This window comes from Hyaena hyaena, unplaced genomic scaffold (assembly GCF_003009895.1).
Source record: "Hyaena hyaena isolate Hyena2069 unplaced genomic scaffold, ASM300989v1 scaffold_151, whole genome shotgun sequence".
Taxonomy (NCBI): Eukaryota; Metazoa; Chordata; class Mammalia; order Carnivora; family Hyaenidae; genus Hyaena; species Hyaena hyaena.
The window spans coordinates 2974631-3000482 of NW_024080783.1; the positions used below are offsets into that span (position 1 = coordinate 2974631).

A 25852-nucleotide genomic window follows, 5' to 3' on the forward strand; every position below is an offset into this window, starting at 1 on the left:
GATATCCACCCCCACTCAATTATTTCTGCTTGAGCACTGACCCCTAAGGTACCTTGTTGATCAATATCAGGAGTGACTTGTCCCCTTATTCCGGCCCTGGTGTGATGATTGCACCTTGTGAAGGAACTTATTGTGGGAACTTCTTCTTTTGATTATGGGAACAGACATCGTGTCTCCAGCAGCTCCTGTTTCCCCTCCATACTTTCCCGTGAGCTATGAACAGGCTAATGACCTCTAGTCATAAAAGATTGACCTTTACATGTACAATTCTGTTTCTACCGTTGCATTAGTCCAAGATGTTCATACAGTTCAACATGTAAATCAACTAACCAAAAATGTCTCTCACGCCCTAGCTATTCTAGAAATCATAAAAGTAGACACAAAGGTAAATGCACTCAAAGAGGCTATTATTCTATGTATTGGAAATAAGCTAAACTCTTTAAAGGTATGGTTGGCTCTCTGGTGCCATAAAGCATATAACTGGAAAACCAAGTCTTGCCCGGAGACAAAGAGCCTAACTTAGAGAGAAGGAACAGATAAGGGCAGAAGATAAGTTAGTACATACACCTTTGCTAACTGATGGTGTATAGTAGCCCCTTCCCTAAGGCCTACTTTCCACAAACATCTTCCCTTACCCTGGCAGCTGTGATGAGGATGGATAAGAGTATCTACAAACCTACGACTTAATCTTAGTGTTATTATAATGTGAACACCTTGTTATTTTCTTAGTTACACAACTTCACTATAATTGGGGCTGTTCTGCAAGAAGACTTCTGTAAAACCTGTTTCTGTACATTTTCCAAAAACACCTTATCACAAAGAGCTATCCATTGTAAACATTCCATTTCCTGATGCCATGTTAACTTTTGACCTATAAATAAAGACACCAAAACCGACAGGACAGAGATGCCTGCCTGGTGATCAGAAAGGATCTCGGGGCCTCTCACTCTCTTTCGCCGACACCGTCCATCCTTCAGGGACCCCTGGACCTGTCGAAGCCGGCGCGGCCTCTGACACTTTGCTAGGCTGGAGGAACAGGATCCACATGGAATAGGTATAGATGCAAGAGTTGTCAGTACATTTTGACGGTGGACTCGAGTGCAAGTCTCTTTTCATTTCTTCTGTTTTTCAGGCAAAGTAACAATCAAGGTCATAAACTGAGCCAGGAGAGGGGAGAGAGTGTTGCATATTAGAGGGGAGAGAGTGTTGCATATTTGAGGAAAGAGATGTGAATTTCTTCTCTTAATGAGAAGGAGGGTAACCTGCCCAGGGAAACAAGGATCTCTGCAGCACTGAGGATTACAGTCTTCAATTTAAAGTGAATTTTGAAGGACAAAGGATCATCCATGGATAAAGAAGGTCCTTGCTTCAGGGAGATGTCAAGAAAACAATATTAAAAGTGAAGCATCCATCTAGCATTCATTTAACAGATATTTACAGGGAATGGGCCGTGCAGAGGTTCTACTGCTGGGTGCTGGCTTGTCTCTTAAAGCAGATCACAAGCATCTTCCAGCTGGTTGGCTGTTCATACAGATCTGATGAAGGTATGATTATTCTCTCTGCAAACAAAAATACAAAAAGTTACCATAGGATGTCCGCAGGATGATTTTTCCTAAATTTGGAGAGGAGAGTTCTTAGTCTTGACAGTCTAAACAAACGGCTTCTCAGAAAAATGGGCGCATGTAACTAATTTGCAGATCATTTCAGGTGGTTGTAGAACCACAAGTTGAGAATCTCTCCGTCAAATTAGGAGTCCTATTGTTTTAGGATGTTTTGAATGATTCAATTTGCACAAAGCTTTCTACTTTATGGTTGTGTACTGGACACCTTAAGACGGACTCAGAAATTGAAATCATTTTAGGTTTTTAAAAAAGTTGCAAGAGTAGCATAGAGTTCCCCTGTATTCTTCGCCCTGAATACTCATAGGTTAACATCTTACATAACCATAGGACAATCAGTTGTCCCTTTTGTGTCCTTTTTCTGTTCCAGGATCCATTTCAGGAATTCACATAGCGTTGTCATGGACCTGGCTTTTTTTTTTTTTTTTTTTTTCTTTCAAATAATGCAAGTTCTCTGTGTTTTGGGGCAAATTAATGTCTGAGTCTGTCTTAAGAGTCGCGATGTGATTAAGAACCAATAAGCACGTGTGAAATGGTTTCAGAAACTTCAAAGATAACTAAAACTTTTCTTAGTACTCAAAACTAGGTATATTCAGTGTAGCTTGCCGTTTAAAGTAAAACAAAGTAAACTGAATTGTATTATCGTCGTCGAGGTGTTTTGTCCCAAAGGAAGCCCCGTAGCTTTTCCTTCAGCCACCAGAGGAGGCCTTTCCCAATTGGGCAGCGTGTCTGCGCGAACGCAGGAAGGCGGCCTCATTGGTCCGCGCAGTCGGGACTCCAGCGGCTTTTCTCTTGGAGCTCAAGGCGCCGACCCACTTCTCTTCCTTCAACCGAGCGCTCCTTCTTCGGAGTTCCGGGAGCTGCGTGCCCGAAGGGATCCAGACTCAACTAGGCCGGGTAATCGCACTGAGGTCAGTCGGGGAGAAGCGGCGGGCATGGAATAACGTGTGGGAGATGGCGGAAAGCCGGTGGCCGATGATGTCTGCGCGCCCCTCCCGACCCCCAGAGCTCTGCAATTCCCTGCCCCGCCTCCTCTTCTGGCCCCACCTCCATCAGCCCCCCCCCGCCCCAAGGTTCCCCGCGCCCCTCCGCAGCCCCTCCGCAGCCCTTCCGCAGGCCCCACCCCTCCGCGAGCCCTTCCGCTTTTCCCAGCCCCGCTCCTCTCCGCGGAGGCCCCGCCTTCCTCGCGCACTTCCCTGGCCCCGCCCCCTCCGGGAGCCTCCCCACTGGCTCGCCCTAGCCCCATCCTCCTCAGAGGCCCCGCCCCCGCCGGACACATCCCTGCCTGGTTTTCCTGCGGGTCCTGCACCGCCGGCGCCTCCATGCCTCTTGTTTAGTTCTTAGGCACCCCCACCCCCGCCACGTACCTGCGCGTTTCTCTCAATAAACCCTGCGGTCTCTTCTGCGGTCCTTCTTCTGCGGTCTCTCATTCCCGTACGATCCAAGCTGTCTCCGCAAGTGCTTAGTGAATGGTGCGGAGACCTCGTGCTGGGCCTTGGAGGTCCCTGCTTTCAAGACCCCGCTGCCGGGTGGGAGAGCCACTTTGTAACGGGGTTCAACAGTCCTGGTGCTAAGTCTTTAGGGAAGGAAGCATAGTATTGCGATACTTAGAGGGAAGACTAGGGCTGTCCCTCTCTCTCTCTGCTGGAAGTGCAAGCTGGCCTGTGAGGGGCCGAGCCTCACCTCTCTCTCCAGATGCCCCTGGCTGCTTCTAATGCAGTCTCCTGGTTCCAGCCATTGCCCTTTAAACTCTTGGGAATTAGTGACCTCTTGTCTCGGGCCCTTCTTTTAACTAAAGTTGGTAGGGCTTTCAGAGCCCGTCTCCCCACTGGGGAAGTTGAGGGCAAGAGACAGATGAGTGATTGACTTGGACAGTGACTCAGCATCTTGCTCTTGATGCTGCTGTTTGGAGTTTTTTTCTGAGGACTCTTACGCAACTTTCAATGACCCAGCAGTCTTAGTTGGTACGAAAACCTAAAAGTATGTGTAGGTAAAACCTCCAGTCAGTAAGTAGATTCCTTCTAGACACACTAGTACAGGGTATGGTTTACAGAAGACAGTGAGTCACACCTTCAGTCTGTCTGGAGTCACGCATCCTGGGGTTTGATCCCAGCTCCACCATTTGCTGTGAAGTTTGGCCAAGAAGCTTCTCTTATCTGGGCTTCAGTTTTACCTTCTACAAAAAAAGCACGATTAACCCTGTTACCAGGGTTATGGTGTGGATTTGTTGAGATCCTTTTTATGAAAACGTCACTTTTGGGGTCCTGTAAATAGCAGGATCTCCACATAAGTGAGCCCCTAGTTGTCTAATTCACGTCTGTCTGGTTCATGTCAGCAAAAAGCCCGATACGTTGCTTCTCTCAGGCACCATGACGACCCTGGATGATAAACTGCTGGGCGAGAAGCTCCAGTACTATTACAGTAGCAGTGAGGATGAGGACAGCGACCACGAAGACAAGGACAGAGGCAGGGGCGCTCTGGCCGGCAGTTCGATGCCTGCAGATGCTGAGTTGGCAGGCGAAGGCATCTCAGTCAACACAGGTACCGGAAATCCCTGAGCTGCGGGAACAGGTTTTAAAAAAGTGCCCATTAAATATCTATCTGTTAGAAGTCAACTGATCATTGCTCTCTAATCCCAGCCCCACTTCCAGAGATAACCTTGTGTTGGCATTTCCCTGTGTGTGCTCTGGCCATCTCCGTGCACAGGGCAGACTGGTGTGCATGGCGTACACAGACCAAACACACACAGGGAACACAGACTGACCTGCTTTTGAATCTGGCTTCTCAAATGAATAGTTGTTTGATGTCACTTGAGTCATACGTATGTGTATATTGGTAGTGTAAATTCCTAGAAATAGCATATTTATACTTTTACATTTTAATATTTCAAATTGCTGTCAGTTTAGGTGGCAGTGGTTTATATATAACCAGCAGTGTGGGTTTTTTTACCCATAGACTTGCACTCCTACTGTGTTATCAGATTTTGTGATCTCTGCATCTCTGCCGTCCTCAATGCATGACAAATGGTAACTCACTGTAGTTTTGTTTTCTACCTTTCCAAGAGGGACATTGAGCCTCTTTTATAACTTTACAAAAATTTTGAAAAAATGGTTATTCATTTTTGAGAGAGGGAGACACACACACACACACACACACACACACACACTCACTCACTCACTCACTCACTCACTCCAAAGGAGACTCCAGACTCTGAGCTGGTCAGCACAGAGCCCGAGGCAGGGCCCAAACTCATGAACTATGAGATGGTGACCTGAGCTGAAGTTAGACGCCTAATCGACTGAGCGACCCAGGCGCCCCGTCTTTTATAACTTTAAGAGAGAGTTTCATATCCTTTGCTCATTCTTAAAATTTGGTGGTTGGTCTTTTTCTTTTTAGGGAGCTTTATATTAAGGAAACTAAATAAAGTCTTGACTTTATATCATATAAATTAATTATTAATATTTATATATAATTATAATTATATAATTTATAAAATATATAAATTTATAAAATATATAGAATTATAAAACTATAATATAATTATATATAATTATATTATATTGTCTTGACTTTGTGTTCTTTTCCAGGCAGAAAGTTTTTATGTACTTGAAGGCATTATATATTATATATTATGGTTTCTTTGGTTTCTTAATTTTGTTTCTTACTGAAAAAGTCTTTTTTCCCTCCAGAATTATAAACAGATTCTCCCGTGCTTTTTTTAGTATTTTTATTATTTTTTTAATACTTAAATTTTGATTCATCTGGAATTCATTTTGGTGCAAAGTTTGCGGTAGGGCTCCACCTTAGTATTTTTCATATTTTAACCACTGTTTCAACGCCATTTATCAAATAAGCTATCTTTTCTCCATTGCTTTGAAATGTCAGTTTTACCATGTATTGAATTTCTGTTGATATTTTTTATCTTTAGCTCTAGTTTATAGTGTCTTTCATTGATTTGCCTTTTATTGTGCTATATCACACTGTTTTTAATTACTGTGTTACATGCTTCAGTATCTAATGGGGCTGTTTCCCTTCAGTACTCTTCCATGTCATCATTTTCCCCCCAATTTTTTTTAAGTAGTCTCTACCCCCAGCATGGGGTTTGATCTCCGAGACTGGGAATTGCATGCTTTACTGACTAAACCAGACAGGCACCCCTCAACTTTTGCTTTCTTATTTTTCCAAAGCAAATTTAGGAACTTGTACATATGGGACCCCATTAAACATATAGATTGTTTTGGGGGGTTATTGGCACCCTTGTGATGTTGGGTCTTCCGAGTCAGGAGTATGGTATTGCTTTTCCATTTAATCAGGTCCTTCTTAGTGTTTCTTGGTAGCATTTTAAAGTTTTCTTCACGTAGATTTTTATATTTTTTTTTTGGCAGTAACAAATGGTCTCCAAATCTCAGTGGCTTGTGACAGGGAAGGTGTATTTCTCCAGTGTGTTGGGTGCTGCTCGTGTGGGTCAGCAGCCCTGCGTCTGCTTCATGTGTCCTGTCATTCTAGGGACAGGGTTGGAAGAGCAACCCCTGACTGGGACATGCCTTTTCATGACCAAGTGTAGGAGCCAGAGAGGGCTGTTGGAAACGTAATGGCTCATAAACCTTTTGCTCAGAATCCATTGGCCAAAGCAAGTCACGTGGCCAAGCCCAGCATGGGTGGGCTGGGGATGCATGTACTCATCCCATAAGAGGTCCTCCAGGTCACATGGCAAGGGGCAGGGAGGCTCGGGTAGCTTGAATAACAGAATCTTGTTATAAAAATCCAGGGAATATAGACTGTATTAATGTAGAAAGGAAAAAAGTAGTTCTGTCTCACTAGTCCCCTTAGAGCCCACTAGCCAGAGACGGCTTCTGTTAACAGTTGACTTTTCCGTCTTTAGTCCTTGTTCTATGAACATACAAATGTACGTGCACCGATATGAATACCTGTAAATATTTGTATATATACATGCAATTCCTTTTGTAAAAATTGGATGATCCTACCATGATACCATGATTTTGCTCTTTTTTTTTTTTTTTGACCTAATGTATTTGAACATCTTTTGTGGCAAGAAACCTAAAGCTACCTCATTCTTTCTATGAGTTGCCTCATTTTCCTTTGAGTAGATGAATCATAACTTAACTTAGCGCACCTCCTAATGTTGGGCCTTTAGCTCAGCCACTTAATTATCACAAGCCACGCTGCAGCGGAGGTCACTACGTGGACCACACTGCCCCGTGTGAGCCTTACCATGCAGTCGGTGGAGCAAACTTTAGACAGATGTGAGCTGGTCCATAATTCTCTGCCCGCTCTTCTTGGTCACCTCCACGTTCACCACCGACTCAGGTCCAAAAGGGGTGATAAATGACTGGCGCCGCTTCAAACAGCTAGAGACGGAGCAAAGGGAGGAGCAGTGCCGGGAGATGGAACGGCTGATCAAGAAGCTGTCAATGACCTGCACGTCCCATCTGGATGAAGAGGAGGAGCAGCACAGACAGAAGGAGCTCCAGGAGAAGATCGGTGGGAAGGTAATTAGCAGTCGTGCCACCCCAACCCTCCCAGGCCTCTCTGAGAAGTGCTCCTGGCTGTTGGAACTGGCGTCAGTGATCCCAGAGGTGCAGGGTGTTTGATTTGACCCCCACAGAGCTGTGCAGAGTGAGGGGGAAAGTAGAGTCACGTCCTAACTCAGACGCACTGGAGTTTGAACCTCAGCTCTGGTACTGGAGATGGTGGGGATGTATCTTCTGTTCTGAGTCCTGTTTGTCAGGGGCCTGGTGAGGTCAGTTTCTCAACCTCACAGTGCTCTCTGGGTACAAAGCCAGTGCCTGGGTACAAAGCCAGCCAGCCCATCGAAAGTGCTCAGTAAACGTGTGTTTTCTGTTCTTTATCGAAGTCTTACCTTGGGCCAGAAATAATTCTCTGAAATTGGTGGTTTTATCCCCATTTTACAGACGATAAAACCAGTACTTTGAGAGGAGAGGGTACTTGGCTCAGGGCATCCAACTAGTAAATGCTAATAGGCACTGGGATTCTCACCCTGATTTTATTTTGCTCTTTCCATGATGCTGCTCTCTTCCACCTGAAGCCTATTCATGAGAATTTACTCTTAACAAGGCAATATCATAGAAGCGAATGGACACTCTGAAGGATATTTGGAAATAGGCCCCTGACCCTCTCTTACCTGCCCTGTATCCAAAGAACCCTTTAATTCCCCTTCCACCTGCCCTCTTGAACGTGGATGAATGTCAAGGGGTGCCTGAGATCATTTGGCTGTAGGCCAGAGCAGCTCTTGGCTGGGAATGCCGGCCAGGATCAGGGAGCAGATAAGAGGATTAAGTGAGCAGTCATTCGCCTGGAGGAGTTCAGGGCATTAGACTTTCTGCCCATAATGGCTCAGAGCCGCTCTGGTGGGCGCTCTGGTGGGCCGAGCTAGACTGGAGAGCTGGGAAGGAGGATGGTGCTGTGCTGGCCGTGATGCAGAAATGTCCGTGATGATCTACTGTGGTCCCTGGCCTCCGCCCTCTGATCGGTGCCAGACTGAGCAGAGGTATAGGCTTTGTTCCGGGTGCAGGGATGTGTTGCCGCACCAGGCCCGGAGAAGGAAGACAACTTTTGTAACTCAAGCTGGAGGTTAGAGCAGATGAAGCAACACGTCACATGACCACATGGGGCCACTGAGAGACGCTCTGTCCCTGTCCCCTGGGTTGTGTACCGCAGAGCAGAGCTGGAAACCATCTCAGTGCCAGAAAAAGGAAGTCAAGCAAAATATGGCACATTCTGTGTGATTCTGTAAAAAATATTAAGAAGCAGGAGGAAATATTTGTGATGTAATAATGTCAAGGGGCAAGAGCAGATTATAGCTTAATTGGTGGTACACCCACAACTGCTGTTAAAAAAGCAGAAAGGATGTCAGCATGTGCCTAGTAATAAAAAGCAAAATACAGTGTTAGAAAGTGTGACTGTGTTTTTTGTATATGTGTTGGGGGGGTGGCACAGAGCAAGAATTACGAGTGTTCTTTTTAAAATTCCTTAATATCCTGTTGTCTTTTCAACAAAAATGAAACAGTAGATAAAATAACCCACTGTCGAGACTGACCACAAGAAACAAGCTCATGAAGTGATATTAACTGATGCCTATTTGGGGAAGAGGCATTATAATACAGTAGTTGAAAGATTTTTTCTTAAAAGTTTATTCATTTTTGAGAGAGAGAGAGAGAGAGAGAGAGAGAAAATCTTAAGCAGGCCCCATGCCATCAGCACAGAGTCCCATGTGTAGCTCAAACCCATGAACTGTGAGATCATGACCTGAGCCGAAACCGAAAGTCAGACACTTAACCAATTGAGCCACCCAGGAGCCCCCAAAAGACTAGATTTTTTAAAAATCTAGTTTGAATTCTGCTCTTGTACATATGTGAACTGGTGCAGATAATCTCAAGTCTTTGAATCTTAATGGTAAGATGGGGGCAATAAAAATTCCCTCCCAATGGGTTTTTCATCAGAATTCTGTGAGCTTTAATGCATACAGAGCACCCAGCATGGTACCTCACATACCATAAACATGTGGCACATGTTAACTATTTATTTTTTTTAGGTTTTATTTATGTTGAGGGAAAGCACATGCACAAGTCAGGGAGGAAGAGGGAATCCCAAGCAAGCTTCACACTGTCAGCACAGAGGCCCATGGGGGGCTCGAACTTACAAACCATGAGATCATGACCTGAGTTGAAGTCAGTTGCTTAACCAGCTGAGCCACCCACCCACGTGCCCAGTGCATAACTGTTATCACAAAGGTCAGCTTGTGTTTCTTCTGCTCACTTGCTCGTCGTCCTGCAGATGACCCTGAAGGAGTTCGCCATGATGAATGAGGACCAAGATGACGAGGACTTTCTACAGCAGTACCGGAAGCAGAGGATGGAAGAGATGCGGCAGCAGCTTCACAAAGGGCCCCAGTTCAAGCAGGTGTTTGACATCCCCAGTGGAGAAGGGTTTTTAGATGTGATTGATAAAGAACAGAAAAGCACCCTCATCATGGTCCATATTTATGAGGACGGCATTCCGGGGACCGAAGCCATGAACGGCTGCATGATTTGCCTCGCTGCCGAGTACCCAGCTGTCAAATTCTGCCGGGTGAAGAGCTCAGTTATTGGGGCCAGCAGTCGCTTCACCAGGAACGCCCTTCCGGCCCTGCTGATCTACAAGGGGGGTGAATTGATTGGCAATTTTGTTCGTGTCACTGACCAGTTGGGGGAAGATTTCTTTGCTGTGGACCTTGAGGCTTTTCTACAGGAATTTGGATTGCTCCCAGAAAAAGAAGTCTTGGTGCTCACATCCGTGCATAACTCTGCCACCTGTCACAGTGAGGACAGTGATTTGGAAATAGACTGAACTGATAGTCTAGCCGCATAGATTTCTCCTTGTTTGGGCTGCAAGACAACATGGCTGTGTATTTATTTTTGTTCCTTCCCAGTGTTATGTGGCTTTTCAGCTGTTCTTTGTAGTCTCTGTTATTTTATGTAAAGTCAAGAACTTAGATTAAATTGGAATGCTAAATCACCTTGTGGCTAGCAGTACAAAGCGACTTTAAATTGTATAAACAGGAAGCCAGGCTTTTGAACTGTTTACTTAAGAGTCTGTAGCATGACATCTCTGTTACTGTTTCTAGTCAATATTTACATAACATCCGAAGGACAGTGTCCTGGAAATTGTCTTCAGATGATCTCAGGGGTCTCTGCCAGGCCTGGGAGTATAATTCTATAGTTAGTGTGTTATTCGCAACATAAATAGTATGTCTCCTTCATCAGTGGTTATAAATTGTATTTACTTGTAATCAGATGTTCTCTACCAGGGTCTTGTTTAAAGGTTCCATACAATGGATGTTTGCCGCACCAAGAGGGGTGACCTTTGTTTTGGGAGCCAGTGTCCTGCTGAGGCATTATTCAGTCTTAAATAGGAGGAAGCATTGAGGCTGACTGCTCTCTTGATGCTGAAAGGCCAGCTTGATTTAAAAAAAAAAGTCAAGTCTGGCTTGGAGCTGGAAAGCCTTTTGAAATTGGAGGATCTTCCAATAAGATACTCCTGCTCATTTCTTTGTCCCTCTCTTATTTAACAATGTAACTTTTTTGTTTAATGTAGCTTTTTTAAAAAGCCTCTCTCTCTCTCTCTCTCTCTCTCTCTCTCTCTCTTTGGCATATTGGAAAAGTAATATTTAACAGAAGAAAATTTGCCAAAATACAGAAGTGAAAATAAGATAGTTAGAATAATGTCCCATCCTACGGTCCATGGCAAAACACTATTAATATTTTGGCATATTTCCTTCCAACGTATTTTCTCTGTATACATAGACATTTTGCTTGTTTGTTTTTAAACAAAACAATGGGATCATTCTGACATACTGTTTTATAGTATGGTCAGCTGATATATGTCAAACTTTCTTTCATGTTATTAATAGTCTATCACAGTTTAAAACTGGCTCTTGATATTCCACTGTGTAGATGTGCCGTGATTGGCTTGATGGTTGTCTCTTGAAAAACAGCAGAGATTTTTTACTACAGAAGTCGAAGGTGTCCATTGTAGAAAATGTAATAAAAATTGTTAAGTGAAAAAGAGATTTTACAAGTCCTATAATTCTGCCAACCAGAAATGATCCCCATTATCATTTTTATAGGACTCTTTCTAGTCTTTTTTTTCTACTTGTATTTATAATAATGATTATCATTTGAGTGTTTTCCTCTTTTTTTATGTAAAACGGTGTACATTATAACGGTGTCAGGAAAAATGTAATCTGGAATTAAAAGATTAGCTTTAGACTTCAGTTTTGCTTTTCTTGCTTATTCAGGAATTGACTAACCGTAGAAGGGTCTCGCAAATATCTGTTGTAGATAATCAGCAAGAAGAAAGTGCATGGTTTTTCTGATTTAAAAAACTCATTGTAGAAAGTATAGAAGAGGCAGAAATTAACTGTTGTCAATGTTCTTGTTTATTTCCTTCAGTCTTTTTTCAGTATTTCTGATAACATCAAGAACTTATAGGATTTAGTTCCATGTTCTATTTTATTTAATATGCTGTAAATACTTTGACACATTCTAAAAATTCTAAATAAATACTTTTTAATGCCTTCATAATATCCCATCATTTGGATATACCATGATTTATTTAGCCAGTTCCTTACTATTGGGTATTTAGAGTCTCAGTTTTTCACTGAAACACTTAGCGTCTTTTGGGCCGTATTTTGGATAGGTCTCTTAGTATAGATTTCTAGAAAAGGAATTCTTGGGTGGATGGACAGAAATTATTTGTAGAAACTATCTGTAAAATAATTTTTAGAAACCATCTCTTGTTCCTGTTGGAAATGAAAATACTCACAGAACCTTAACTTTGCCTTTCGGGAACAGATTCCAGAATCAAATGAACAGACATGGAATGGGGAAATCCTTGAGTATTAAATCTCTTACTCAGGTGTAGTGGCAACAGCATGGGTTTGGGAGTCCAGAAAGAGCTGGGTTGGAATCCTGTCACTCACTAGGGTAGCTGCTGGTGAGGTGCCCAGCCCCGGAGAAGCTCAATTTCCTCACCTCCGCAGTGACAACAATGCCCGCCTCGCTTCTGTGAAGTGGTTCCTGGCCTCTGGTCCCAGAGCAGGGGCAGCAGCTTCCCTGGGAAAGTCGTTTGAGATGCAGATGCCTTTCATGCCCTCCAGGTGATTCTGAGGCGCCTGCAAGCCTGGGAATCACTGCTGTGAGGATCAAGGTGAGTGACAGCAGCTATCACAAAACTGGCTTATGTTCTCGAGTAAGGGAGGGAAGGAGTTGACAGCGAAAGCTCTGATGTCCACCCGTTAATGTGATTCCCCTTGTTAGCCATGGAATTGAGAAAAGGAAAGAAACTGCTACCTCTCTCCTAAACTATGTCCCTGTAGTATTCTAGATTTCATTTTTCCTCCAGAACCAGAGTCCTATGAAGGCATAGACTGTTTTCCTCCCTGTGCGTGGCATAACTACCGTTCGCTCCAGGGATGATGGGCTAACATTTACTAGCTTTGTGGACAAGATGCTGAACCCCTCTGTACCTCAGTTTCTTCATCTGTGAAATGGGAATGAGTAACATGAATCAATCCATATAAAATATTTAGAACACAGCCTTCCTTCGAATAAGTGTTTCTATCATCCCCAGTGCCCACTGCTGTGCCTGACTCTTGGTAATGAGCAATAAACATCAGTCATGAACGCATGGGCCCACTGAATGCCAGCAGCCTTTCAAGGCAGGAAATAAATAGTAACTTTTCAGACGTGAAGAAACCAAGACAAGCAGGGTTAAGGGACTATACCAGCTTGTGAACAGAGCAGGGTTTAAAATCAGGTCTATGTAAGTTCCAGAATATTCACCATTTCCATGATGTCATGTTAGTCTGGGTGGAGAACGCAAATGATTGAGTGACAATAAAATCAATCAGTTTAAAAAAGAAAAAGTGTAGAGAAGAAAATAGTTGGAGGAAGAAAATAAGGGGATTTATTCATTTATTTTTAAATTATTTTATTTTATTTTTTATTTAAAAAAAATTTTTTTTTAATGTTTTATTTATTTCTAGGAGAGAGAGAGAGACAGCATGAGCAGGGGAGGGTCAGAGAGAGAGGGAGTAACAGACTGAAACAGGCTCCAGGCTCTGAGCTGGCAGTCAGCACAGAGCCCGACGCGGGGCCCGAACCCACGAACCGCGAGATCATGACCTGAGAGAAAGTCGGACGATTAACCGACTAAGCCACCCGGGCGCCCCTAAAAAAATTTTTTTAACATTTATTTATTATTGAGAAACAGAGAGGGACAGAGCATGAGCAGGGGAGGGGCAGAAAGAAGAGGAGACACAGAATCCGAAGCAGGCTCCCATCTCCAGGCTGTCAGCCCAGAGCCCGACATGGGGCTCGAGCCCACAAACCGTGAGATCATGACCTGAGCCGAAGTCGGACACTTAACTGGCTGAGCCACCCTGGCGCCCCTTAAATCATTTTTTTAATGTTTATTTTTGAGAGAGAGAAACGACATGAGCAGGGGAGCGGCAGAGAGAGAGGGGGAGACACAGAATCCCAAGCAGACTCTAGGCTCTGTCTGAGCTGTCAGCACAGGACCCGATGCGGGGCTCAAAGCTACAAACCACCCTTGAGATCATGACCTGAGCCAAAGGCTGACACTCAACCATCTGAGCCACCCAGGTGCCCCTTCCGTGCCTCTGAAGAGTGGAGGCCAGTTGTCGTACAGAATGCCCCACACTCTGATTTCTCCAATTATTTCCTTTTTTTTTTTTTTTGATAATAATGTGACCAGAGGTAATGTTACATGGTCTTACTGGATCAAGTCAGGGAATACGTGTTAACAGCTCAGTGACCCTAGGTTTAATCACTTGGTCAAGGTGGTCAATGCCAGATCTCCATACTGTAAAGTTATTTCCCTCCTCATGAGTCGTAAGTAAATCTATGATGTGATACTTTGAGACCGTGTGAGTATCTCTTTCCGAACAACTATCTGAGGGCTTTAACATCTGTTGATGATCCTTGCCTGAGTCAAGTTATTACACTGGAGTTTGTTGAAAGGTGATTTTCTAATTCTGTCTTTTCTTTTGCATTTATTACCTGGCAGTCTTGAACAAAACAGAACTCTCCCTCCCCCAGCCACCCCCCCACCCCTGGCCGAGGATTGCTATGAACTTACAGAGTTGTTGGGTTTTTTTGATGTTTTTATTTATTTCTGAGAGAGAGAGAGCGTGAGCAGGGGAGGGTCAGAGAGAGAGGGAGACACAGAATCTGAAGCAGGCTCCAGGCTCTGAGCTGTCAGCACAGAGCCCCACATGGGGCTCAAACACACAAACCATGAGATCAAGACCTGAGCAAAAGTCAGACACCCAACCAACTAAGCCACCCAGGCGCCCCAGAGTTTTAAAAGTTCACTGTCTGTTGGGGCACCCGGGTGGCTTAGTCGGTTAAGCGTCCGATTTTCGCTCAGGTCATGACCTCGCGGTTTGTGGGTTCGAGCCCCGCGTCAGGCTCTGTGCTGACTGCCAGCTCAGAGCCTGGAGCCTGTTTCAAAGTCTGTCACTCCCTCTCTCTCTGACCCTCCCCTGCTCATGCTGTCTCTCTCTCTCCTAGAAATAAATAAAATATTTAAAAAAAAAATAAAAAAAATAAAAGTTCACTGTCTGCTGTCATTCTTTCTGGGGCTTTGGTAGCCTTTGTAAGCCAATTCCCGTCTCCTTTTGAGATGAACCATTAGTCTTTGAGTATTTATCTTCTTTCTGGCCTAAGATGTTCCAGAATCACATGGAACTTTCTCTGCTAAGGCCTTAGAATTAGTCATTTTCCAAGAGGCTCTGGTTCCTCTTATGGAGAATGACATTTAGAACTAAAATCCAGGTGCTATGTGCTCATTGCTGGTGGGATGCCATTAGATCCTTTCAGTGGACAGAGGAAAAATAGAGATTTCTAAACTTTATGAGTTCGTATAGATACTTCAGTGGAATCACAACTCCCAGCATCCATGTATTTATTAATTTTTATCATCGTATAATACACACTAAATAGCGTCATAATTATGCCTATGCCACTAACAAAAGCAGCCCTAAATAAAAATTTCAAGATTTCTTTGCAGTCCTTTTTCTTCTTCTTCTCTGCTTCCTCTTCCTCTTCTTCCTTCCTCTCCTTCCTCTCCTTCCTCTCTCTCCATTTCCTTCTCCTCCTCTTCCTCCTTTTCTTCCTCCTCACCTTTTTTTTTTCATTCTTAGAGCGTATTCTGCTAAGGACGTACAGAGTATTGAATTTAAAAAGTCATTTGATTTATTTTTTTCCTAGGTGGTTATGTTATCAACTTGGTATAGAAATAGATTTATTTGTGTGAATAACTGCCTTTCAAATCCAAAGATACCACAAGTTACATAGAAAGTGCTAAAAATAAATTAATTGTTAAATAGCTTTATGGGGATCTTAAAATAGATGGCAAATGGCAAAAAAGAATTAGATTCATTTGTTTCTGCAGGATTCCATTTTAGGACTTGCTTTTTTCATCCTTTTTGATTTAACTGTTTTTGAACACATAGAACATTAACCTAGTTTGAAAGCCAACACTATATAAAAAGATCCTCAAAGAAGTCTGGCTCCCATCTTCATTCCATCTACCCCAAGAATTTATGTTTGCTCGTGTGAATGACCTTGGGTGAGTTTCTGAGTCCCTCTGAGCTTTGGTCCCCAAATGAGGATAATTATATTAACTATGTCGGAAGGCTGCTGCCAGTGTTCATCCAACGGGCTGAAATTCTTAACAAGGTGTGCACATAGTAAACGTCCCGTAAATGTCATGTTTCTTTAGTATCCATCCTCCACAAGGTCCTGATTGCACTTATCAAAGAAGAGCCTTACTGAAGGCACTGGAACCCCATTGGCACCATGGGCAATATTTATCCTTCAAAACTCTGCTCAAATCTCCCATCCTCTCTGGATCCTTGAGAAGTCTTTCCTGCCTCTTCAGGAAGAAGCAGTCACACCATTGCACAAGCTTCCATGAGTTGTGGCAACATTGGTTAGGAAAAGTTTTGAGGGCTCAGAGCCTGACTCCAGCAAAAACTGGCTGTACCTTTGTTTCCCCACAAATATTAGGGAGTAATAGGAGTTTGTGTGACAGGCTCATGAATTAATACCAGTAACGTACTTAGCACATTGCGCAACACATAGAAACGTCTCAGTATGTTATCTACTGTTGTCTTCATGCTATCATTTTGTATTCAGTTTAATAAAAAAATTTAAGGTTTGCCTTAAGTGTGAGACATGGAAGTCCTGGTTGCTTGAATGATCTTGTCTCCATTTCCTGTCAGGTAACCCCATCGTCAGCTTGTGTGGTTGCCCCAGTTGAATTGTAACTATTTGATTACACAAAATACTATGAAGTATTTGGGGACAGGGACTGTATCCTATCATTTCTGGTTTCTGATCTGAGTTGATGGACGTGCATGTTTGCTGCTTAAATAAGAAAATTCCCCAAGGCTGAAGTAGGTTGGAATTCACATTAGGGCAGAAGGCTATCTGTTATATTGCTTTTCCAGAAATGTTACTTATCTTTTTTTTTTTTTAAAGAAATTTATGTATTTATTTTGAGAGAAAGAGGGAGAGAGAGGGAGGGGCAGGTAGAGAGGGAGAGAGAGAATCCCAAGCAGGCTCCACACTCAGTGCAGAGCCTGACAGGAGGCTCAATCCCACCAACCTGAGATCATGAAATCAAGAGTCAGACACTCAATCGACTGAACCACCCAAGAAATGTTACATAACTTTGATCAGAGGTATACTATGTATGCTCCCTGAGAAACAGATTACGAGTCCAAGTTAACCTTCAGCCCTGGGGCACCTGGGTGGCATGGTTAAGCATTCAACTTTGGCTCAAGTCATGATCTCACAGTTTTTGAGTTCGCGCCAGCGTAGGGCTCTCTGCCGTAAGTGTGGATGGAGCCTGCTTCGGATCCTCTGTCCCCTCTCTCTGCCCCTCCCCCAATCACACTTGCTTTCTCTTTCTCTAAAATAAATAAGCATTTTTATTTTTTTAACATTTAAAAAAAATGTTTTATTTATTTTTAGGAGAGAGAGAGACAGCATGAGCAGGGGAGGGTCAGAGAGAGAGGGAGACACAGACTGAAACAGGCTCCAGGCTCTGAGCTGGCAGTCAGCACAGAGCCCGACGTGGGGCTCGAACCCACAAACCGCGAGGTCATGACCTGAGCGAAAGTCGGACGCTTAACCGACTAAGCCACCCAGGCACCCCTTGAAGCCTCTTTTTAAACACAAACCTTGGATCTGGACTCCAGTGGAGGGGAATGGCAAAATTCACCTCGGAGGTTGAGATGACTACATCCTGTTTAGTGAGCAGGAGAAAGAATAAGGTGAGGACTAGATGACATTATACCTGCAGGATGCTTCTGACGATGGTCATACACGATGCTGACGACATCACACATACGGGTTCCCATGACATCATACATGTAAGGCATTTATACAGTGCCAGAAACCGAGGCGACGCTTTTAAAATATTGGTTTTTAATAAATGGTTAATTGTCACTACAATCCTGAGAGATAAGTGTTGGTATCTCTATTTTGCAAGTAAGGAAACTGAGGCTCAGAGAAGCCAAGTGACCTGCCCACAGAGTCTCCTGTAGGAAGAAATCCAGTATCCTAAAGCAATGCACTGAATTTGCTAATCCTAATTTTGCCAAGGTCACTCCTATATGGACTCTTCCCTGCTGGAGCCACGAACCCACGAACCGGGAGATCATGACCTGAGCGAAAGTCGGACGCTTAACCGACTAAGCCACCCGGGCGCCCCTAAATAAGCATTTTTTAAAATAATAAATAAAATACATTTAAAAAAACCCCGTCATCCCCATCAAAGCATGAAGAAATGCCGGTTATAACATGATGTGGCCACACGGTGGCAGCAGAGGAGAGGGAAAGAACAATCCGGAAGTCTAGCCAACTCACTTTGGGCTTGGGGGCTGAGGGGGATGTCTAGCACCAAATACTCTCATTTAGGAGTGTTTGTTTTTCAGGAAAGAACTAGAAAGTATTGCATTCACACACTTTATTAACGAGTAACAGAACAAACAAAATATTATTTGGTGAATACAACATATATACACTTAACTTTCATACTATGGTCAGTTAAGACTGAGGGAAAGGTTGGCTCAGGAAGAGAAGAGGAAGGCAGAGGGCACCCACTAGTCCCAAGTGAAGATTCCTGGGCTCTGTAGTTCAGAGCACAGGCTTTGTGTTCAAATCCAATCCTGTCATTTATCCCCAGTGACTTCTTGTCCCCTAAATACAGTAGTGAGAGTGACCAATGTATATTGAGATTTACTAGGTGCTGGGTCATTATTCTAAGCACATTACTTTATATTTATTTTTAAATTTTGATTTAATTTAGCTGGTTTTTGTTTTGTTTTGTTTTTTCAGTAATCTCTACTCCTAATGCAGGACTTGAGCTCACGACCCCAAGTCCAGGAAGAGTCATATGCTCCACTGACTGAGCCAGCCAGGTGCCCCGATTCTCAGCACTATATATGTATTTTGTTAGATAATTCTCATAACAACCCCAGAGAGATATTATTATCCTCATTTATACGTAAGCAGTTTGCCCAAGGTCAACCAGCTAGTGAATAATCATGTCAGGACTTAAACCTAGGAACTCAGAGCTCAGAAGTCAAGATCTTAGTACTGCTGGGCAGCCTTACCCATGCACAGGCTAAAATGATGTCCTCCCAAAAAGGAGGCAATCTCAAGTCTTTTGGCAATCTCAAGTCTTAACAAGATTCAGGGTAAGGATTCTGCAAGTGTGCCTTGGAGACCAGCTGCATCAAATTCACCTACAGTGCTTATTCAAAATGCAGATCCAGCCCCCCCCCCCCCACCCCCCAGTTAATCCAGGAAGTCTGGGGCTGGAGGGCAGAATATGCATTTTACTAAACATGCCAGCTGATTGTGATGATTCTGATGCATGGCAAATAGATTTGGAATAAGAATGGGGTGGGGGGAGGTGCGCCTGGGTGACTGAGATTGAGCCAGTGACAGTTTGAGATCGAGCCTCGCCTTGGGCTCTGTGCTGATGGCTTGGAGCCTGCTTGGGATTCTCTCTTTCTCCCCACCTCTCATACGTGCCAGAGTGCCTTCTCCCTCTTTTTCTCTCTCTCAAACAAAATAGATAAATCAACCTTTAAAAAAAGAATGGGGTGAGGGGAGGGCCTTTACTGTTCCTCATTTCAGCCCAGAGCCCGTTCTCTGCTCAAATGCTGATTCTACTGTTTGTAACCTTGGAGCCTTGGGCAAGTTACCTCCCTGAGCTACAATTCCCTCATCTGTAAAATGGGAATAATGATGCGTGCTACACAGGATTTTTATGAGGATCAGATGGTATGAGGAATGCAAAGCCAGCAGCACCCAATTGGACCTACGTTTAGTTGACTTCCTACCTTGTCATTGTGGCTTCTGAGGTCTGTGGCTACTAGATTTCATGATGTGTGTGGTGATGGTGTTGGGTATGGTTTCATCAGATGTCAGTTGTTCTGTGGTCCTTGGAGAGAGGAAGAGGCGTTTGAGGCAGGGGGCAGGGACGGGGTATCTGGCTACTTGCCAGACACAGGGTTATTTGATTAGTTTAGCTCATCTTATTTTTCCAGGCTTTTCCCTTCCCACAGGACAGGAGCTGAGAGTGTTCCAGGGTGGCTTGAATGTGAGGGGAATGATGACTAAAGTCTCCAAAGAAAGCAGTCAAGAGATGAACCTGCCTCTCTGCAAAGAGAAAATGGATTTGGTTGTGAGATCTGAAAGGGAGAGCCATGACTCCTACTTCTAGGCGCTTCTGGCTGAGTGGAAGAGCAGACTCTTCAAAGGATTCAGAGTGAGAACAAGAGTATCAGTCCCCAAAATCGAGCAGAGAAAGCAAGTATGCATTGGTAGGTCAAGACTTAGGACACTGAAGGGGCTGGGACATGCTGTGTTGGAGAAAAAGGCAAATATCAGAAATAGCTCTGGGAGCTTCATCAATTTGCTATGTAGCACATCACCCAAAAACTCAGTGACTTAAAATGTGAGTCATTTATTTTCACTCCTGTGTCTTTGGGACAGCTGTGTCCTGGCTGATTTTGGCTGGGCTGCTCTTGCATCTTCAGGGCAGGTGGGGGCTCTGCTCTAGGCTGGGTTTGCCAGGGTCACCTTGACTGGAGTGGCTCTGCTCCATGTGTCCTTCAGCCTTCTCTTGCCACTGGTGGGCCACTGGGCATGTCCTTCTCAGGGCAATGAAAGAAACACAAGAGAACAAGCCCAATATCTTCTTTTCATGCCTGTATCATACCTCCTAATATTCTATTGACAAAGCCACTTGCATATTTAAACCCAGAGTCATGGAGGGCAAAGCTATGTGGCCAAGGGCATGGATTCAGGGATGGGTGATCTGGGGCCATTGATGTAATTGCCCCGATTCCTCCATGAGTTTCCTCAACTCTTCTTTCACTCCTGATCTCAAGTCATTGCTTTCTCTTTGATGCTGCCATAGCACTTGGTACCTCTCTCTTCTGGCTTGGATCATAATCCGTGCTGTCATTGTGTATGTGAGTGCAAGAACTGTGTGCACAGCCCTGGTGCCCAGTAAGTAATAGTAAGAGAGAGAGAAGAGAGCAAACAGGGAAGGAAATAGGAATAAGTGACGGAAAAAACAAAAAAACAAAAAACAACACAGGCTGTGTGGTACATAAGGGTGAAGCAAGTAGAGGAAACAAAATGAAAGAGATGTGAATAGGGTGAGCTAAGCTCTTGCTCTATCACTTTCTTGGAATATTGAGTAGTTTAAAGCAGTCGTATCTGCACTGAGACAGCATCTTTTTTCAGGTGTAATGGTCGTATTTTCCTAGTGGCAGTCATGCACGAAAGGATATATAGGCTTATAGAAATCTCCTTTGTACCCTTAGAAGGAGTAATCAATTTACCACTTAGGATTGGAATCCCTTTCACTTCTGAGGTCTCTCCAGATGCTATACTTTTGAGACAAAGCCTTCCTTACTTTGTAATGCATGAAGATTATATTAGAAACAAGGGCATAGAGGGGCACCTGGGTGGCTCAGTTGGTTAAGTGACTGACTTCAGCTCAGGTCATGATCTCACGGTTCGTGGGTTCAAGCCCCGCGTTGGGCTCTGTGCTGACAGCTCAGAGCCTGGAGCCTGCTTCAGATTCTGTGTCTCCCTCTCTCTCTGACCCTCCCCTGCTCATGCTCTCATGCTCTCTCTCTCTCATAAATGAATAAAAAACATTAAAAATTTAAAAAAAAGAAACAAGGGCATAGAGACAGACTCGAATTCTTTTCTTGAAATGTGACTATTTTTTCTGGATGACGTGGATCATAGTGCTGCGTGTAATTTTGAATAAACTGAAAAGTTGCAAATATGGATGCTGGGAGGGTGGGCTAGATAGCTTTTGAAAGGGCCGGAAGACATTTCAGGACAAGCTAAGAAATATGGTTTCCATGTGCAGCGTAAAGGCTTTCTGAAGAGGGACTCCAAACCCTCTTGACCTGCACCTGCCTCACTGGGATAAGTGTAGGCTCTTCAGAGGGAACAGCCTAGAAACAAACAAAGAAAATAAGCATTTGCATATGATTATTTTGCTTAAGGTGTTCAAAATTGGTCTCTTTATGTTTCATGTGGAAAAGATCCAGGGGAAACTTCTTCAGTGGATTTAAGAACTTCTTTGCAGGAGCACCTGGGTGGCTCCGTCAGTTAAGTGTCCAATTTCTACTCAGGTCATGATCTCCTGGTTTGTGAGTTAAGCCCTGCATAGGACTTTCTGCTGTCAGCACAGAGCCTGCTTTAGAGGCTCTGTCCTCCTTTCTTTCTGCCCCTCCCCTGCTTGCACTCTCTGTCTCTCTCAAAAATAAACTTAAAAAAAAAGTATATATATAGGAGACCACCTTTGCAGTCTTTCTGGAGATGGGGGAAGGATTTATCATCTTGTCTTCAGGTCAGTGTCAGCCACTAGGTCTACCTGAAGTAAAGCAAGAGGCCAGATTTAGGTGGGGGTGGGCCGAGAATGGGGCCCATGGGCCCAAATGCCTGGTGACTGAGGCTATGTACATGCCCACTATTCCCGTCTCTTGCCTGTCTTACTGGGGGCCTGGAAGTAGAACATTCTTCCAGGGTGCTGCCAGCTCTTTGGAATGACATCTGAGCAGATGATCAGGGCACGGCTGGTGGCCCAGAAGAAGGAAGCATTGGCCATCTCCCAAACCCCGCTGCGTCCCCTTATGCAGAAACATCACCTAGAAGAGGATCAGAAGACAGACAGAGCAACAGCACATCACAGGCGTACTCTCTGTGCCAGGCTCCAGAGACACAAGAGAACTCAGGCAGGGTCCCTCCCGGTCGGTCGGCTCATAGGGTGTGTCCAGGTCTCTCATGACACACCCTAACCCAACAGGGCTGGTGGTGCCAGTGTGCAATGGTTGATGAGCATCATGACTGGGATGTTTGTGAAGCTTTAGACAGGGCACAGGGAGGGAGTGGCTTGTGGAGCAAGGGACAGGCTATCTGTAGAGTGGCAAGGATCTGGCCTCACAGCAGGAGCAGATAGCCTCGGGCCTGGGCAGGAAAGGATGGTTTCAATAGCATCGCAGGTTTGGGTGGGCTGAGCAAGGAAGCCTGCTTCCTTGTGTGTGTGTAAACTTGGGCAGGTCCCTTAACCACTCTGGACCTCATTTCCCTAGTTTATCAAATGAAGGGTTTTAATTAGATCAGGATCCCTTCAGGGAGGTGGAGGAGGAGCATCAAGGAAGCTGAGAAGGTTGTTTTCGACTTTTACCTCACACTGTGTGGCTACCCCCCACCTTTTCTTTTAATGTTTACTTATTTTGAGAGAGGGAGAGAAGGGGAGGGACAGAGAGAGAGGGGGACAGAGGATCTGAAGCGGGCTCCGCACTGACAGCAGAGAGTCCCATGTGGGGCTCAAACTCCCAAACCGCAAAATCATAACCTGAGCCAAAGTCGGACACTTAAACCCACTGAGCCACCCAGGTGCCCCTTCCTTCTGTTTTCTATATGATGTTTCTGTGTAAGGTTTCATTAGAAAAAAAGAGGGTTGTGGGCTTTTTTGTTTGTTTTCATTTTGTTTTGTTTTGCTTAAACTGCTGGTCTAAAGATCGTTAAATTCCCTTTTAGATCGAAACAGCAGAGTATAGGAGGTCTAGGACTGGGTGGTGGCAGGCTTCTTAGTGGGAGCTGGAAAGGCCAGGGCTGCTCTGGATCCTCCTCTACCTACTGGAGGGGAGGGACGGGAAGGGGAAAGATGAGGGAGTGGGCAGTGGGTGTGGATATCTTGGAGAGACATGGATATAAAAGAAAAATGGCTGGACATACCAGGAAGCCTTTCTGACCCAGATGTGTCCTCACCTGAGCCAGTGTACCTGCCCCGGTCTGGGACTTCTTCCTGTAAGTTCTTCCACGGAGGCCCCCACACCTCGGGTCTGGATTCTCGGGGGCCCAGTGAAAATATACCCAAGAGACTCCAATAGCAAAAGGGCTTCTGATTCTGCTACCGACTAGCCCACCATCTTTGAGCCTCAATTTCCTCCTTCATAAAGTGGCAGTGAGAACACCCATGCTTTGTGTGGGTAAAAATAAATCAAGCACTGGCACCCGATACAACCTTAAAACTACCTCTTCCGTCTGCCCCTCATGCCTGCGCCCCAACCCTTCTTTCCTGCTTTGCATCATGTAAGTAATTAATTTATTTATAGTGCATGCTCACTGCATGCTCCTTCTACAGGTTTCCAGATGTCGCCAAACAGGTGGCATCGTAGTAAACAAGTACGAGAACAAAGAATCTAAAATATGGACAGCTTCTAAGTGCTTATTAGCATAAACGTACAAACATTTATTCATCGCAGATGTGCATAGTGCCTCCTCTCTGCCGGACTGTGTTCTCTGGGAGAGGTCAACCATCGACACATGGTCTGGGAGCTTTTATCCATGTCCCAGACAGTCGAGAAGTCATTTATTTGTGAATACATGGTGATGCGATGGAAAAATAAAGTGCCAATCCCCCCAGACAAGACCTGGGGGCACACGCTATCCTATATAGCTTTCGGTCCTCAGAATGTGGCCGCAGACTCCCTAAGTGCCTAGGAGTGAGCGCGGAAGAGGGAATGATGTGGCAGAAAGGGCCCAAGCTTTGCCACCTAAAAATTATGTAAGCTTGGGAAAGTCAGCTCTTCTCTTGGAACCCACTTTCCTCCTCCACGAAACTGGATCATAACATCCGCTTCCCTGGTTTTTGTGGGAATAACATCAGTGCAGGCAAAGCTCTGCCTCACAGTGCGGGTGCCTGGAAGGTGGTAGCTGTTATTATGAATTGGGGAAAAAGCACAGAACAGATGATCACATGCATGAATTGTCACCGTGGGTGATGTAGCCCATGCTCAGTGGGGTCTAGGCCTTAGGAGTCACCAGCTGAGATCCTGTGTCCAGTGAAAAGGGCTCGGAGCGCGCCCTGCACGTCACGGTTCCGGAGACTGTAGATCACAGGGTTTAGCATGGGGGTGACTACGGTGTACATGACAGTGGCCACGCGGCCACGCTCTGCCTCATACTGGGATGTGGGCTGGAAGTACACCGCAATGATTGTCCCATAGAAGAGGCTCACCACTGCCAGGTGGGAGCCACAGGTGGACACAGCCCGGAGCCTCCCGGAGGCTGAGGGCAGCTGGAGGACTGCAGCTGCGATGGCCCCGTAGGAGGCAAGAATGAGCAGGAAGGGAGTGACCACCACTGCGGCACCCTCAGTGAAGATGAGCAGCTGGATGTGGCGGGTGTCAGAGCACGAGAGCCTTAAGAGAGGCTGGTGGTCACAGAAGAAGTGGGGCACTTGGTGGGAGGCACAGAAGGACAGGCGGGCCATAAGCAGGATATGCAGGAGGGAGTGGAAGTGGGACACCAGCCATGCGGTCCCCACCAGGGCTGTGCACACGGCCCGGGACATCCTTGTGGCATAGTGGAGGGGGTGCCGGATGGCTACATAGCGGTCATAGGCCATGGCGGCCAGCAGACAGCTATCAGTTACACCCAGGGCAAAGAAGAAGTACATCTGGGTCAGGCAGCCAGCCAGGGAGATGGAGCGCTCATGGGCCAACAAGTTGGCCAACATCTTGGGTACAGTGACGGAGGTAAAGCAGAGGTCAGCAAAGGACAGATGGGCCAGCAGGAAGTACATGGGGGCATGAAGGGCTGGACTGGCCCGGATGGCGGCCATAATGAGTCCATTACCCACGATGCCTGCCACGTACAGGACCAAGAATAGCACAAAGAGAGGCCGCCGCTGTCCAGGACTTGTCGTCAGTCCCAGCAGGATGAATGGAGCTCCCTCTGAAGACTCATTGACAGCATCCATGGCCGGGCTGTTTTCACCTGAGACCCCAGGGGTTCCTTTTTACTGAGGGGTCATCTCCCTAGTGTCTAAGGAAAAGGGTGAAGGGTGACTAAACGGCTCAAAGCTTCCTGGCAACGGAGAAAACCAGGGGTTTGGAGTCCGACAGCCCTGGTGTTACACCCAGGTGTGACTGTGGACAAGTCATGTTACCACCCACGAACCTTCTTCCTTTCTGGCCCCAGCTTTCCCATCTGTAAAACAAGGGGGCTGAACCAGGTGATCTTCCAGGCCGCTTCCAACCGTGATTCTTTGTGATTGTAAGCAAAAAC

At 45.2% G+C, this 25852-nt stretch overlaps 2 protein-coding genes across 3 annotated transcripts; one reads left to right on the plus strand and one right to left on the minus strand.

The window, feature by feature from the left end:
* Nucleotides 1-1464: 1464 nt before the first annotated feature.
* On the plus strand, nucleotides 1465-10666 carry PDCL (phosducin like). 2 transcript variants are annotated; one of them, XM_039239038.1, is made up of 5 exons: nucleotides 1465-1544; nucleotides 2273-2530; nucleotides 3984-4160; nucleotides 6948-7129; nucleotides 9435-10666. In XM_039239038.1, the coding sequence occupies exons 3-5, from the start codon at nucleotides 3989-3991 to the stop codon at nucleotides 9984-9986; spliced, it is 906 nt and encodes a 301-aa protein (XP_039094969.1). In that variant the 5' UTR covers nucleotides 1465-1544; nucleotides 2273-2530; nucleotides 3984-3988; the 3' UTR covers nucleotides 9987-10666. The 2 variants fall into 2 exon arrangements, with proteins under 2 accessions (XP_039094969.1, XP_039094970.1); XM_039239039.1 differs by lacking the exon at nucleotides 1465-1544 and having other exon boundaries at nucleotides 2223-2530.
* A 13927-nt stretch (nucleotides 10667-24593) lies between these two features.
* LOC120236277 (olfactory receptor 1K1) lies at nucleotides 24594-25544 on the minus strand. Its single transcript, XM_039238987.1, has one exon. The coding sequence runs from the start codon at nucleotides 25542-25544 to the stop codon at nucleotides 24594-24596; it is 951 nt and encodes a 316-aa protein (XP_039094918.1).
* Between the last annotated feature and the right edge of the window lie 308 nt (nucleotides 25545-25852).

Bases quoted from the DNA above. Each gene is read 5' to 3' on its own strand.
- PDCL (XM_039239038.1), top strand. From the start codon at position 3,989: ATGACGACCCTGGATGATAAACTGCTGGGCGAGAAGCTCCAGTACTAT. The intron at 4,161-6,947 runs GTACCGGAAATC...CCACCGACTCAG, and splicing joins AGGCATCTCAGTCAACACAG to GTCCAAAAGGGGTGATAAAT. The intron at 7,130-9,434 runs GTAATTAGCAGT...GTCGTCCTGCAG, and splicing joins AGGAGAAGATCGGTGGGAAG to ATGACCCTGAAGGAGTTCGC.
- LOC120236277 (XM_039238987.1), bottom strand. From the start codon at position 25,544: ATGGATGCTGTCAATGAGTCTTCAGAGGGAGCTCCATTCATCCTGCTG.